Source organism: Thunnus maccoyii, chromosome 16 (genome assembly GCF_910596095.1).
Source record: "Thunnus maccoyii chromosome 16, fThuMac1.1, whole genome shotgun sequence".
Classification (NCBI taxonomy): Eukaryota; Metazoa; Chordata; class Actinopteri; order Scombriformes; family Scombridae; genus Thunnus; species Thunnus maccoyii.
In genome coordinates this window covers 19020618-19035128 of record NC_056548.1, presented here as the reverse complement: position 1 = coordinate 19035128, position 14511 = coordinate 19020618, and the positions used below count along the sequence as shown (strand labels likewise).

Here is a 14511-nt window from a genome sequence, read left to right as displayed (position 1 = left end):
CTGTTGCCAACACTATCTGAATGAGATAAACCTGGTATAACAAAGCCAGTTGACTTTGACATGTAATTATTACTAACACTCAGCTTGATTGTATCTGCTACAACAAACTAAACTGCATACGCACACACACACACACACATCTATTTAGAAATAAACAAATAGCAAATATGTGTGTCTAATTGAGGAACTTCATGCCAATTCCCTGGACATTTTCAATGGCGAGAACTTTTAATTATTTCCCCGCTGCACCATGAAAGAAATCCAGCTGCTCTGCTACGTGATCCCAATGGGGATGGACTCGGGTTCCCACCACCCTCCCCCCAATCCCAGTACACCCGTTCTGGGAACACCATATAGACAAGGGCCGCATCTAACTGCCCCTGCCCCCCATCTATCCTACCTCCACCCCCACGGCCCCCAAAACCACGGCCCCCAAACCTCGGCCTCATCCCACCACTCTATTGTGTGCGTGGGTAGTAGCTCAGCCAGGCTATTGTCTGGCCCAGCTCCCCAGCACGTACTTTATGCACAAACAGACGACACAGCGGCGCTAGCCAGGCAGCTCCAACATAAAGAAAACAATGTCCTCCCAAGATCATTCATAAACACCCTGAACAGCCCCAGCCAGCTCACAGTAAATAAGGTCCCTCTGCAATGCTGAGGCCGCCTCACACTGTAAACATCCACAGCAGCAGGCCTCAGTGCGCTCACTGGCACCAACATCTCACATCTGCCTAACGGGATACAGGGCTCGGGCTGCCTGGTGTGAGCGTTTTCTTATGGACCAAAACCTTCACATGGAAAGTAGGGACCATGTGATAGGGCTTAGCTGCAGGGTGACGAGCTGGGATATGTGCAGTGTAACTCGATGGTGTAATAAAACATTCCTCTCTCTGAGGCTCAAAGCCTGGCTCATTTAGCTGCAAGCGAGGGTTTTGTGTGTGTGTGTGTGTGTGTGTGTGTGTTTGTATGTGTGTGTTTAGAGGTACTTGAGAGAAGTTGAGAGGAAAGTTGTAAGTGTCCACCACCTCAACAAGGCCAGCGGTGGGAGCCCTTGACCTCTGAAGGGACGGACTGCCAGGGACAGCTGGTGTGGCCTGTGTTTATTTATTTATTTCTTAACAAAAGACAGGTGGTCACACTTGAAAAGGGCACACAAACACAGACACACAACGCGCTTGTGTACAGACACACACACACACACACACATGCTCTGGTAGCTTTCTTTTCCTCTCTCCATATTAACGCACACGCATATGGTTATCATCCACTTAATGTGTGAGGAGCCATTCTTTTGACTTTCAGAAAATCCAAATCACATTGCTCCCAAGAAGAAACAGTATTAATTGAATTCTTAATTAGTAATATAATAGTCTGATGTAAAAACCAAATCAAAAAAATCTCAAAAAGCAGCCATGATTGTCAGATTGTAAAGCTACATCCACATTTCAACCAGTATTTAAGTTCTTAATCACAATCTACAACTTAAACCTGGTTTCCTATCAAGTGCTACAAGTGCATAAATACATATCAACTAGTGCTCTCACACTGGGTTTGCCTTTTTTGGAGTGGCTCGCCCTGACAGTGCCAAGACAGTGTGTCCTTGGTCCACTGTACAGCTGTCACTTACTCACACTCGTTGACGCATATTTATAGCAGCAGCATCATTGGGCTTGACGCTCGCCACACTCAGACCACAGCTGGTCCCCAAAAGAATGGGTGAAAGACAAAGCCACGTGCTCCCGCTGGCCGACTGCAGTTGGTCCTATCTGGAGCGCTGTGGGTGATTATGTGGCCCCTTCTCCCGTGCAGACACCCAGACGTACATGCACCGGGGAGAAGATGAGGACCATTCTTGGGGAGGTGGTGGTGGTGGTGGGGGGAGTGGGGTGGGTGGGAAGCACACTGTGACCATTTTTTTCCTTTTGGGTGTCACGGATGGGGATGTGCTGAAAACCTTGACAGCTGCACTCTCCTGTTTTGAGCGGTACATAAACTCATCACATCATTATGGAGTTAACAGAGAGCGGAGCATCAGCATCCGCCCCTCTAATAAGTCTACAGTGAACATAGTAAATATTTTAGATGAGAGACAGACATGTCTAATACTTCTGAATGGGATTTGCTCATCATTTGTCAGGTTTAGGAAAGAAAAAATGACACCGGTAACCTCTATGACCAATACTTTCTGATTTAACTATCAAGACAATGACTGACATGATGAGAAGGAAAGATCAGAGTGAATGAAAAGTGGCTGAAGAGGGTATGAGACGGCTCATGAGATGCTGTTCTTTGTGGACACTCTTTTCTCCACTGTTACGCACTGAAATCCTCCATTTCCCCCAGATACTAGGGTAATAAAGTAAAGTCTGATGCTATGATGGATCACAGGAAAATGGCTGAAACAACTGGATAGTGAAGTTACTTTAGGATATGTGAAACAAGGCTCCAGATATTTGTGGATTACTTTGATTCATAATTCCCCACAATGTTACTCATCTTATTACGACAAACTCATCTCCCAGGTCAAAAATCTGCCATCTGATATTAACAGACAGATTTGATATGATCAGGGTGAATGAGTTCTCTTTTGTGCTGTACCTGTAAACCGTTCCTGAGTTCAGAATACATTCAGTGGGCTCAACACAAAAAGTCTAGAGTGAGACTTCTTGTCATGTAAGAAGTTATCATTGGGCTGCACAGTTTAGAATTCTGGTATCATGGATTAAATCAGACATATGGGTACAGACAGGAGGGGTCATGAGTTATTTTAAAACTTCACTATTAAATTCAGTTTTTGACAATAAATACAATCAACTTTATTGGAGATGTTGTGGGCTATTTAAAAATAAGGGCCAGGGAAATAAGAGTTTTTAAAATGGACTTACTGTTTGAATCTTTTCATTTATATATGTTCAGGGACATTTTAGAGAGCTCTAGTTCTAATAACTCATCAGGGCTGCAAGAAGATAATTTTCATTATTATTTAATCTGTCGATTATCTTTACAATAGTTCGTTTAATCGTAACATCTTCAAATGTCTTGTTTTGTCTGACCAACTGTCCACAAAGATATATTCACAATTCTTACATTCGAGAAGCAGGATATAACCAATATTTGGTGTTTTTCCTTGATAAATGATGATCAACTATTAAAATTCTCTGCTAATGGACTAATCATTTCCACCCCATAACTCACAATATGCTAACTATTCATGGGCACAAACCACATCCACCTGTTTCAGAGTTATGGATATGCAATTTCAAAAGTATGTCTTCCTTAAAAGTGTACATGTCCACCTCTGAGTTCCTTAAATCCTTATCAAGAAATGTGCAGACAACTTGACGCCTGGCTCGCCAGCAGCTGCCTGTTCACTCAGCCAGAAATCAAGCGGTGCCCTCGGACACCAACTGCAGAGCTCCCCAAAGACTGGAGCCACAACTGGCCCACTGAGCAGGGGATGTGACTCAACAGCTCATAGGCGCATTTGCAATAAGCTCCAGGAAGTGCACTCATCCAAGCTAATATCTATAACACCATGTCATGTGATTGATTTCTATAAAGCAGTGCTGAGGACTTGTGCCACCAAGAACAATTACTCACAGTGTACAATACCTGACCCTGAAACCAGTCATCATCAGTGATGAGCCAGAGCCAAGAGAAAGTGATGACTACACCTCAAGGTCATGTCTAGCAGGGATAATTGTAGCCAAACTGTCTGCTGCAAAGGCCTGGTTTTGTGTAACCTCTGGCTTTACTTGTTTTAATAAATAAATTTGATAGCGGATTCTCAAGGTCAGTCTAGACAAGCTGGATTGGAATTTCATTATCTTCAAGCAAAGACAAAACTTTCATACTTGTGCTAAAAAAAGGTTAAATTTGTGCTTTTTTGGCATAGTGAGATAAATGTGTTCTTCCACTGACAAGAGGAGGGTTTACTCTGAATACAGCCCAGTCTGAAAAAAACTCCTCTTTTCAACCGAGTCCTTGAAGTGTGCTGCCATCTGCTGATCTATGCATCTACAACACATGGAGACAGCTGGGTAACCTTTTAGGTAATTGGCAGATATTTGTTCAGACACTCAGTTTTCATTGCAGCTCCTCTTATTAGAATATATTCACTGTGAATGTACTGAAGCAAAAAAATAATCTGTCACAACATTTAACTTTATACAAAAGTGTTCAAGTTTATTTCAGTTACTTTTGGAATGAATTACATATATACAAGAAAACATTTGGATCACATAAAAAACAACAACAACAACACAGGTATAAAATGCAGTCTTAGTATATCTCATGTGAGGCAACTATATAAATGTTCAAACTTCTGCATGAGCTTCCTTTACGTCGAACAACTGCAGCACAGTACTTCATCGTATCGTCCGCTGTAACTGTGGATTAGAGAGAGAAAAGAGAATGTTAAAAAAAACAAAAACTTCTGCAGCAAAATTGCAAAATTTGTATTCATTGGCAACGATTTCAACCCTCAAGTAAGCAACTCCCAAAATAGCTTGACACTCATTTCCTCATCATTGTCTGCAGTGATAATAAATATATCCTGATCAGTCTGACAGAAACATACAGCATGTTTGCTAAAAAATGTTGTGCTGAGATCCAAACTTCTTAATAAAGAGACTCCAAAAATCTTTGTTTTGAGGATCAAATACTCACCCCCTGCTAGCTTGTGAGTAGTTTGCTTCTCTTCATACTCAAAAAGCTGAATAAGCAGCAAGTAATGCTTCCTGCTTTCTGATGTTTTAACATTCAGCAGATTCATCTTTAGGAGGTCCGTTTGTAACTTGCTGGTATTTGCAGCCGACTAGAACATTTAGAGTTAAGTGGGGTCATGGTTTTGGCCTGCCTATCAGTTATGTAAGTGTCCAATTTCCTTTATGTCAAATGCAATAAATCTAAAAGGACGTTTTTTGTCCTGTGACATTGATGCACACAACCCTACAGTACTGCAGTCTACAGTTCAGAGTGTCCCCATTGCACACTATTCAGAGTACAAGCACAAGAGGAATGCCTTTTACAGAACAGATGAAAAACAACCCCCCCCCCTCTTTCCTCCCCCATCTCACATAAACACATCTTTAATGCTAAAGCAAGTGATTTTCCAACTGGCACCTAATTAACCTCAGCATGCACACACACTCAGTTTAACAGGATCCATTGACATTTGAAGCTGGGACTAGTTGGGGGAGGAAAAACCCGCTGCAGCTGGATTCCAGCTAGGAAACACTGATATGTTTTGAGGCTAATATCTGCCTGTCTACATTAGCTGACAGGAATTTGCATTTTAATTAGTTGACACACAAATACAGGTGCAGAAGAGGTGAAGCTTTGCAGACACATGACTACTCTTTGAAGACCTTTGGGTTAAATTAAAAAAAAAAAAAAAAAAAAAAAAAAAAAAAAAAAAAAGTGAAAAGGGAAAAAAGAATGTGACCTACTCTATGGTGGTACAGACAGAGCAGCAGAGGCTGGAACAGCTGGAGCACTGTCGGGTACAGGAGGAACAGGCTAGACGGTCACATTGGGAGCATGGTGTCCGGGACCCCAGGCTCTTCTGACACACGCAGCAGCCGGTAGGAGCTGTTGGTGCACCTAAAAAACAAAGCACACACCCGTACAGCACACTGGATGAGTATTTTCAAAAGCGCTTCGGTTAAAAAGTAAACAAAGTGTACATCAAAATATGTGACAACGCTGACATCTGCTGGTGAAAGACATGAACTGAGCTAACCAAGCCACCTTTTGTATTTTTTTTGTTGTATTCAGTTGTTTCTATCCAGATGCTTCAACGTTTCTATTTCCTGTTGACTAACTCGTCAACTTGTAAAGTCTGGATAATGTGACCACTTCATATCTACCATGCTTATGGGTTTAAGCCGGGGGTGTCAAACTCAATGTCATCTCAGGCCACATTAATAATAATAATAATAATAATAATAATAATAATAATAATAATAAACTTTATTTATAGTGCTTTTCAAAAAACAAGTTCACAAAGTGCTTCACAGACATAAAAGAAAATACACAATGCAATTACATATCGAAAAGTTACAAGACAATAAGAAATGGAAAAAAAAGGTGAGACCATTAAAATAACTAACTAAAAAAATAAATAAATAAAAAAAATCAAAACATTAGCATTATGGTTGCCCTCAAAGGGCCTGTTGTAGATATAAGACTATATAAATATATCTACTCATTATCATATTACATAATTGCCTCTGCATTCAATTATTATTGGTTTTAGTAATAATTTAATTAATAATTAGCTCTAAAAGCAGAATTCTAGAAAAAATAATGGCAAGCAGACATTCAAGTGTACAACTATTATACAATATACTAAAAAAAAAAGAAATATACAGTAAGTATCGGTAAGCAATAAAGTCAAAATAACAATGGACAGTTTTGTTCAAAACAGGCATGTTTGGTGTCATGGTGGGGTTTTACATTCCTGCTCTTCATTACGACCGCTGTTTGATTGCATTTCAAGCAAAGTGGTCTCACACTTCCTTCAGGCAAAATGAACATGTATTTCTCAGTCCAGTGTTTTTCACTGTCAACCTATTTTTTTATATGATGACTAGTTTTGAACAAGACATTTTATTTTATCAACTGGGGCTCCTACATTCCTCAACAACCTTGCTAACCGTGGCGACTAGTGGCAGCTGAATGACAAAGCGATGTGTCTCTCAAAAGCGGTCCGGGTCAGGTTAAATTTTGTTCTCAGTCCGGATTTAATTGTTTTTCGTCCAGACCAGAGTCCATCTATTATGTGTGTATATATGATATCACCATTCTCCTAGATTGTGGACTCAAAATCAATAAGTCAGTTTAGAGCTCGTAATTCTCGAACACCTGAGATGACATATACTCACTCATTTATAAACGTACATACCAACACATGTTGGGCAAATTATATTCTTTGCAAGCTCTCACAGGCAACATAAAATGAGGTGACATGTGGTTTAGGTGGTTATCGATCACTGGTAATGTATCACATTATAGGTTCACAGCTTTTTCAAGTCTGTTCTAAAACAACAGTCAGGTGCCCAAATGAACATTGCCATGTTTTTCTTGTTGTAATCATTCCTCTTGTTCATACAGACCATTAAGAGATCTCTTCATAATGCACTTATACTGGAAGCTTTCCTCCTCCTGTGCAAAAATATATTTAAAAGTTTATTTGAAGATAATTTGAGACTTCAGCCAGCCAAATTAGTCAAATCAAGTCAGTATCTTTCAAAGTTTGTCTTTTTAGTGCCTAATTCCCCCTTTTTGTTATGATCCTTCCACTGCAGCTGAACAGGAAAGCACTGTCCGTTGAGACAAACATGTTTATACTGTAGAATATATCCACTTTATTTGATTCATTCAGTTGGCTGAAGCTTCATATTATCTTCAGATTAAGCTTCTAAATACATTTTTGTTCAAAACAAGGACTGGATTTTGTCCGCTATCACTTACGTTGAAAGCATATTATGAGGTGGATCTTTTAATAGCCAGTATGAACAGGAGGAATGATTACAGTGAGCAAAACCTCTTTCAGTGTTCATTGGGCACCTGACTGTTCTTTAAAGACAGAAACCTCTCATTTAACTACACTCATAAAAAAGCCACTTCAAGATGTACATTAAGTAAGCCAGGCAGAAGCTCCACCGCTTGTCTTTGTTAGCAGCCTGGATGTGTTACTATTGACAGTACATACTAGATAAACACAAGTTATGTGGATAAATTTATGATTAATCTGGTCCACTGTTTTCTATTATGTGTTACAGTGTAACTTAGTCTTAATTGGGGTGTAATGAAATTTCTTGAAGTAACACTGAAATGTTCCCTTTGTCAGCTGTTTAAGGGCAGCCACAACTTTTAATATACATGGTTAACAAATTTTTTTTAAAAACATTATAGGTTCCTGAGGGCTGCTGAGCTACTTAGTTTTGGTCTTCAAGAGATCTTTTTTGGGAAGGAGATGCGTCAGTGTTTCCTTCAGGTCCTCCACAGGAGCCACTTTCACATGCTGTGTCAGTGGACTTCACAGTACCAGCCCCTCATGAGATACAGCTTATATGATCTGAAATGTAAGATCAGCTACTTTTATTGTAGAGCTGCAATGATTAGTTGATCATCAAAAAATTTATTGCAACTATTTTGATAACTGATAAGTCGTTTCAGTCGTTTGTCAAGCAAAAATGCTGAACATCTGATGGTTCCAGCCTCTCAAATGTGAAGATTTGCTGTTTTTCCGAGTTAAGTGAATACCTCAACATTTTAGACCATTAGTTATACAAAACAAGAAAACTAAAAGACATCTGTGGCCTCTAAGAAATTGTGAATGGCATTTTGTTTCACAACTTTTTAACATTTCATAGACTAAATAATTAGCCTAATGAACTTATCGAAAAATTAATCCGCAAATTGATCGATAATGAAAATTAGTTGCAGCCCTATTTTAGTGCTCTGTTTGAATCAGTAGAGGTCCCCTATTTGGATTTATTTATTCAGTTACTGGCACTCCTATTGAGGTTTCAGCAACTACTGTCTATCCTGTCATCGACTCAGGACATATTCCAGGTGTACCTTGGATCTCGCCCAATGTGTTTTTTGGGGTGGGGGGGTTAGAGTAAACTTCAACGCTAGAGTTGGCTCACCTGGTGCTCTGGTTGCTTTTGTCAGCCTGCCATCATATCCAATCAGTGTCTGTCCTCTCAGCAATGACTGGCCGCTCGCAGGTGTCTCAGCTGGTCTGGTGGGCTGCGGGTCTGCGCACTTCTCCTCCCCAGTCCATATTGTGCCCACCACTGCCTTGGCACCGTTGAAAAGTAGGCTCTTTGTCTTCTCTGTGAGGAGAATGATGCCAGTGATTAAACATGGAAATAATGTGAGGAAGCTGTTTCTTCGGTACATAAAATGCAGTCTCTGATTTCACGCCAGCAGGCGCTGATGACAAACATGACTATTTAACTCAACAATCGCATTACTTATCGTTATTAAATAGGTAAGACGACCAAACTACTGAGATGACATGAACTGTATATGGCTAGTCCTTATCATTAGCGATCATTAACAAATGCGTCAAAACAACAAATGAAACTGTTTTATAGGTGTTTAAGGACTTTTTGTTTGCATCGAAACACTGAAGCTCACTAACAAATGTCCGTATCGACGACGCTAACGCTGCAATGCAGCGATATATCCGCTAGCATGCACTTACCGTAGATTTCTTGTCTGTATTTGTTCCCAAACACGCTGTATTGATTCAACTCCTGCTGCCCGACATGTACTTTGTATTGTGAAGAGAAGGTTTCCGAAAAAGGACACGCTCGTTTCGGCATTTTGGCTGTGAAAAAGTCCGAAGTGCTCCCGCTGCTCAGCGTACCAGTACACTTGTTTGTTGCGGGAAAAATGCAAGGGTGGAATCAAGGAGCCAATCACACGAGTCCTTTATTGTCACGTGAAAATCTGAAGCCAATCGACAACTGTTTCACTGTAACGTCACTCTTTGGTTCTATAACTTCGTCCACATGATGTTGCTTTCACGGACTGTCGGGAATATTGGAATTTACGCCTTTGAAATGTTAGAACTCAATAGCCGGAACCTCAAGGCTGGATGTTTAACTTGAACTAATGATCATTACACATCTCTCTAACGAGGCTTTATGGTTTCATGTGAAGTATTATCAGTTGATCATGTTCAGTTGCATACAGTCAAGTTTGGCTTTACAAATCAAAACAATATGATGGATGATCTATGACCATTATGAATCTATTCTTTTTTATTTGTAAACATTTGTGCTGGTTTAATTAACAGATTTACAGCTTAAAATCAAACCTTATAATTTAACCAAAGAACAGAAACATTTAATTGCAAAAAAAAAAAAAAAAGAAGAACACCCAAAGTCTTAGCCACCACTGCTAAGAAGTTACATAGTTGTATTGTTTATTAACTGATGGTCATTTTAGGTGATGAGAATATGCCACATCATCTGTGCTTCCATCAGTGTGGAGGTAAAGTTTTCCCTCTAGAACATCTGGATCATGCACTCTCTGGACTTTCCAACGCCGACCCACTTGACTAAAAAGACAAAGAGAAAGACATTAGAAAAGTTAAAAACTTTGCCATTAACCCACTGTAAAAGTCATAATAACCATCCAAAGATTCTGAGAAAGGAAACAGTGCCATCTAATGGAAATGTTCATTCTAGTTTGGGAATCGCTGACAATTGTTTTCTCCATTCTTGCATATTATGTTTGTGTGTTGTGCAAGGTAAACATGTGCGTGCTTGTTGTATTGTGTCAAACCTACTGGGAACTCCAATGTGGTTCTCAATGAAGCGGATGTAGTTTTGTGCCTTGGCTGGGAGGTCGTTCCACTTCCTGGCAGCAGATGTGTCCGTCTTCCAACCAGGGAAGGTCTCATACTCAACCTCCACTTTCTGCAAAACGTCCATGTTGGCTATGAGTAAAAGAAAATATTTCAATATTGGGTCTTGAATGCCATCCCCACATACATCTACGTTATCTGCGATCCAACTAGGCAGACGGGCTTGTGAGTTATATTTTACCTATTGCTAGTTACCTGGGAAATGGGGAATTCTTTTTCCATTGAGTTTGTATGCGACTCCAACTTTAATTTCATCCAGCACATCCAGAATGTCAAGTTTTGTCAGAGCAATGCTGTCGGAAAGGTAACATGTTATAGGAGAACTGCTTAACATGTGCTGACTATCATTCTCATCATATAGTTTACTCTGTGATGGTGCAGAAAAATGCTTCAATATTCAAACATAATAACCATAATACACCTGTTGATTTCATTTGGTTTAACTGTTCTAGACACTCACGCGGTGAAGCCATTGATCATGTGAGCGTATCTCACAATAACAAGATCCAACCACCCGCAACGCCGCTTCCTTCCTGTGGTTACACCCACCTCATGACCCCTCGTCTGCAGCAGTTCACCTACTGCCTACAAACAAAAGGAAAACAAAGCTTACCTGTTACCTTGGTGCTCATGGACTCAAATTATATCAGACATTAAACAAGCCTATAAAAAAACTTCAAAATATGATACTAGTGCATTATTAATATACACAGCAGAGTACAATAAAACATCACAGGGGTTGGGGGACAAAGTTTGAACATCTTAACTTACATCACTATGGTCAGTTCTCGTGACAAGTAACATAACCCCGGCTCACACAGTAAATATATCCTGAACCCACACTCTGGCCCTAAATTTATCCCTGTGAACATGTGACCTGCATAAGAGGTAAAGAGTGTTTGACCCGTCTCTCGCAAAATTTGACAGCTGCACTCAGTCAGCAAACGCCCCCTCTCCTCCTCCTCCTCCGCCAGCCCCTCTGCCTGTGTGTCAGCCACATGACCAGGAATAAAATATACATGTCAAGCTCAGTATCTGTGTGTTACATAACATGTCATGTGTTTCTTCCTCATACAATAAGACACGGCAGGCGAGGAAGACACGTGAGAACATCTAGTTTACACATCCCAAACACTATTGTTGATTTACTTAAGTGATGTGATACCAAGATCTTACATTGAGTTGTTCTGTGGGGAAGGCTCCAATTCCCACCCTGGTGGTGTAGGCCTTTGCTACACCAAACACATCACCAATATTCAGCGGAGGGATGCCAAGACCAGTGCATGCCCCTCCCACGGTGCAGTTTGATGATGTCACAAAAGGATATGTGCCTAAAGAGAAGAATTTAGCTCGTTACAATAGCTTGAACTACTTTGCAAATCCAAAATATCACATATACATGTCAAACTAAATCCATCTCATAATCCGCTGATAATCCTACCAAAGTCGATGTCGAGGAGAGCAGCATTGGCCCCTTCAACCAGAATTTTCTTTGCGGATCCATGAAGAGCTTCATACATGTAATAGACCCCATCTCTAACCATCGGCCGCAATCTCTCAGCATATTCCTGCACGAAACAAGGAAACAGAAATATGTTTTCCTGTCGGAGCAGTGGCAATAAATCACCTTTTAACAATCCCTTTCATCAGTGTCTACCTTGAGTTTTTTCAGTTGGTCCTCAACGTCAACTGTCAAGGATGGATACATGGACTGAAACTGATGGACAAGGTTCTTGAATCTGAAAGGATCCAAAAAGAAAACTCATGAATCACGTCACACTGCTGGGGCCGAATTAGTCAGAGGTTGTTTCCCTACTTGGTAGAGAAGTCCTTAAAGTCACCCAGGAGGTCACAAACACGTAGGCCAGTGCGAGATGCTTTGCTGGAGTATGCAGGTCCGACGCCCTTCTTGGTTGTTCCAATGCTGTCATAATAAAACAAGTGATTTGAAAACACATTTGGAGTTATCATACATTTTGGTTATCATAGATTTGTATTCATTGTAAAAACACATTGGTGTATTTCGTAGCTTTTGGCAAAATTTTGGAAGGTCTGGACCTTCTCCTGCCCTCATCGCCATCCCCATACTTACTTCTTTCCCTCTTGTGCCTGTCTTTCAGTTTCCTGTAAGCCATCGACAACCTGGTGGAAATCAAACACTGTGGAGAGACATGAACAAAACATAACTTTCACAGACTCTTAGAAAATGATGATTTATGCAGGCTTTTCATATTTTAATGAAGTAAACCTCCATAAATAACTAACTACACAACTGTACGTACCGATGTGCGCTCTGTCTGAGACAATTAGTCTCTTCTCCCAGCCTTTCAGACCTGACCGAAGAATGCAAACAACATGAGTTTACACCAATCTTTAACACCAATGTCATATGTGTTTAAGTGTATTTTTTACTCAAAATACCTTTCTTCTCATTTTTATCACCCTCCTCAAACAAGCCAGGTAAATGTACGACCACACCGTTACCTACAAGAGTGAAAGGAGGAGATGTTAGTAAGAGTTGATGGTAGACTCATTTTCTTTAACACTACAGATGCTTCTCATTTTTTTACCGATGAGTGATGTGCTTTTGGGGTTGATGATTCCACTGGGGAGGAGGTGGAAGTCGTACTCCTTGCCATCTACTACCACTGTGTGTCCTGCATTGTTTCCCCCCTGTAAATCAAAGTGTATAGTTTAAATGTTGAACAAATACAGTATGACGTTAACTCCCAAGGGCGCCACAGGAGATGAAGCCACATGCATATTTCTCCTCTTATTTCTGTGAGGCGGTGACAAGCAATCCTCTTTCCAATTCACACAGCTTTTCCAGCACCTATTTTAACAGACTTGGCTGGTGCTGGTGGATCCTCTACTCTGTTCCCCCCTGGCTAAGACCTGGCCTTCTCACATATCAAGCCACCCTGAGAATGTGACCTCTCTCTAGCCGAGTGGGCGGGGCTCTCAAGCCTCCAGAACACAGGGTGCTAGTCCTGTCAGGGGAGAAAGTACAACACAGCAACTGTTGGCAGGTTTCACTGTGTCAAAGTCCCGGAGTGACGTCCGATTTCTGACCAGTATTATGTGTCTTGTCTTGTCTGGAGTTGTTTTTATTATGAATTTAATGCACCTCAGAGTCATGCTTTGCTTCTATAATCTGTATGATCAGTTGCAAAATTCAGTCAGAGATTTACACCTGTTTTAATAGTAGGTACAAGAATCAACAGATAATTCAGGCTTATAAATCGCACTTGCTCACGATAAATGATGAGATTGGCATTCTGGATATGCAAAATGTTTTTGGGCTCCCCATTTTACATAACTTAAATTATTTAGTGCACAATCACAAAACTAAAGTACACACTACAGTATATGATTTCTTATAACAGTCAAAGAGGTCTGCAGATAATAAATACAGCATGCTGTTCAATATTTCACAAATCACAGAGGTAAAACAAGTGTTTTCACTCGGTGCACCTGTTGCCGTCGGTAAATGCTGATTCTCTTTAGACATTACGCATCATACAGAAAATGGATAACACGAGCACACGTCCGTGAATGCTTCTCTTAAATCACGAATCCATACATTTACCTGACATCTGCACACAACGTCGGCTTCAGTCGCCAGTAAATCGACGACTTTTCCTTTGCCCTCATCGCCCCATTGCGCACCAAGCACCACCGTCACTTTGTTCCCCACGTCGTTGCGCGCTCGCTTCAGTCCGGTCGCGGCGGGCTGATTCGTGTTTTTGTGGTCTTTAGCCGACCAGGTGACCGACATGATGGTGGTGGCTTTAGGCTGTCCGTCTCAAGAAAGACTAAACCCTCTCCAAGAGTGGCATTGCCATATCTGTAACTCCATAGCCGATGATGTCAGAGACACACGCACAGAAGTACGTAGCTGTGTTCAGGCGTGTTGTTTCCAAGGCAATTAAAGCACTGAGAAAATAGCTTTAATACAACAAACACTGAAGTTGTATCATTTATTTTAAATCACCCTTTAAAATCCCGTTTTAATATTTATTATATGTAGCCTGCGTCTAGGGCTTTCCGAACTGATTTTGTTCGCCTCATTACTGCCACCCATCTGCGTGCATTGGTTAAAATAAGACACTTGA

General features: G+C 40.7%; 2 protein-coding genes across 2 annotated transcripts; both read right to left on the bottom strand.

Moving 5' to 3' along the window:
• Window positions 1–4161: 4161 nt before the first annotated feature.
• Window positions 4162–9437, bottom strand: siva1 (SIVA1, apoptosis-inducing factor). The gene is made up of 4 exons (XM_042387811.1): window positions 9227–9437; window positions 8664–8852; window positions 5454–5607; window positions 4162–4391 (listed from the first exon to the last, which is right to left on the bottom strand). The coding sequence occupies exons 1-4, from the start codon at window positions 9345–9347 to the stop codon at window positions 4343–4345; spliced, it is 513 nt and encodes a 170-aa protein (XP_042243745.1). The 5' UTR covers window positions 9348–9437; the 3' UTR covers window positions 4162–4342.
• A 488-nt stretch (window positions 9438–9925) lies between these two features.
• adss1 (adenylosuccinate synthase 1) lies at window positions 9926–14356 on the bottom strand. The gene is made up of 13 exons (XM_042387809.1): window positions 13986–14356; window positions 12967–13069; window positions 12818–12880; window positions 12679–12729; window positions 12489–12555; window positions 12213–12320; window positions 12054–12135; window positions 11838–11964; window positions 11573–11727; window positions 10857–10981; window positions 10592–10689; window positions 10319–10468; window positions 9926–10087 (listed from the first exon to the last, which is right to left on the bottom strand). The coding sequence occupies exons 1-13, from the start codon at window positions 14172–14174 to the stop codon at window positions 10035–10037; spliced, it is 1371 nt and encodes a 456-aa protein (XP_042243743.1). The 5' UTR covers window positions 14175–14356; the 3' UTR covers window positions 9926–10034.
• Between the last annotated feature and the right edge of the window lie 155 nt (window positions 14357–14511).

Coding starts and splice junctions, on each gene's coding strand:
- siva1 (XM_042387811.1), bottom strand. CDS start 9,347: ATGCCGAAACGAGCGTGTCCTTTTTCGGAAACCTTCTCTTCACAATAC. Junction 8,853..9,226: donor ATACAGACAAGAAATCTACG/GTAAGTGCATGC, acceptor TTCTCCTCACAG/AGAAGACAAAGAGCCTACTT. Junction 5,608..8,663: donor AAAAGCAACCAGAGCACCAG/GTGAGCCAACTC, acceptor TTTGTTTTTTAG/GTGCACCAACAGCTCCTACC.
- adss1 (XM_042387809.1), bottom strand. CDS start 14,174: ATGTCGGTCACCTGGTCGGCTAAAGACCACAAAAACACGAATCAGCCC. Junction 12,881..12,966: donor CAAAAGCACATCACTCATCG/GTAAAAAAATGA, acceptor TCACTCTTGTAG/GTAACGGTGTGGTCGTACAT. Junction 12,136..12,212: donor TTTAAGGACTTCTCTACCAA/GTAGGGAAACAA, acceptor GGATCCTTTCAG/ATTCAAGAACCTTGTCCATC.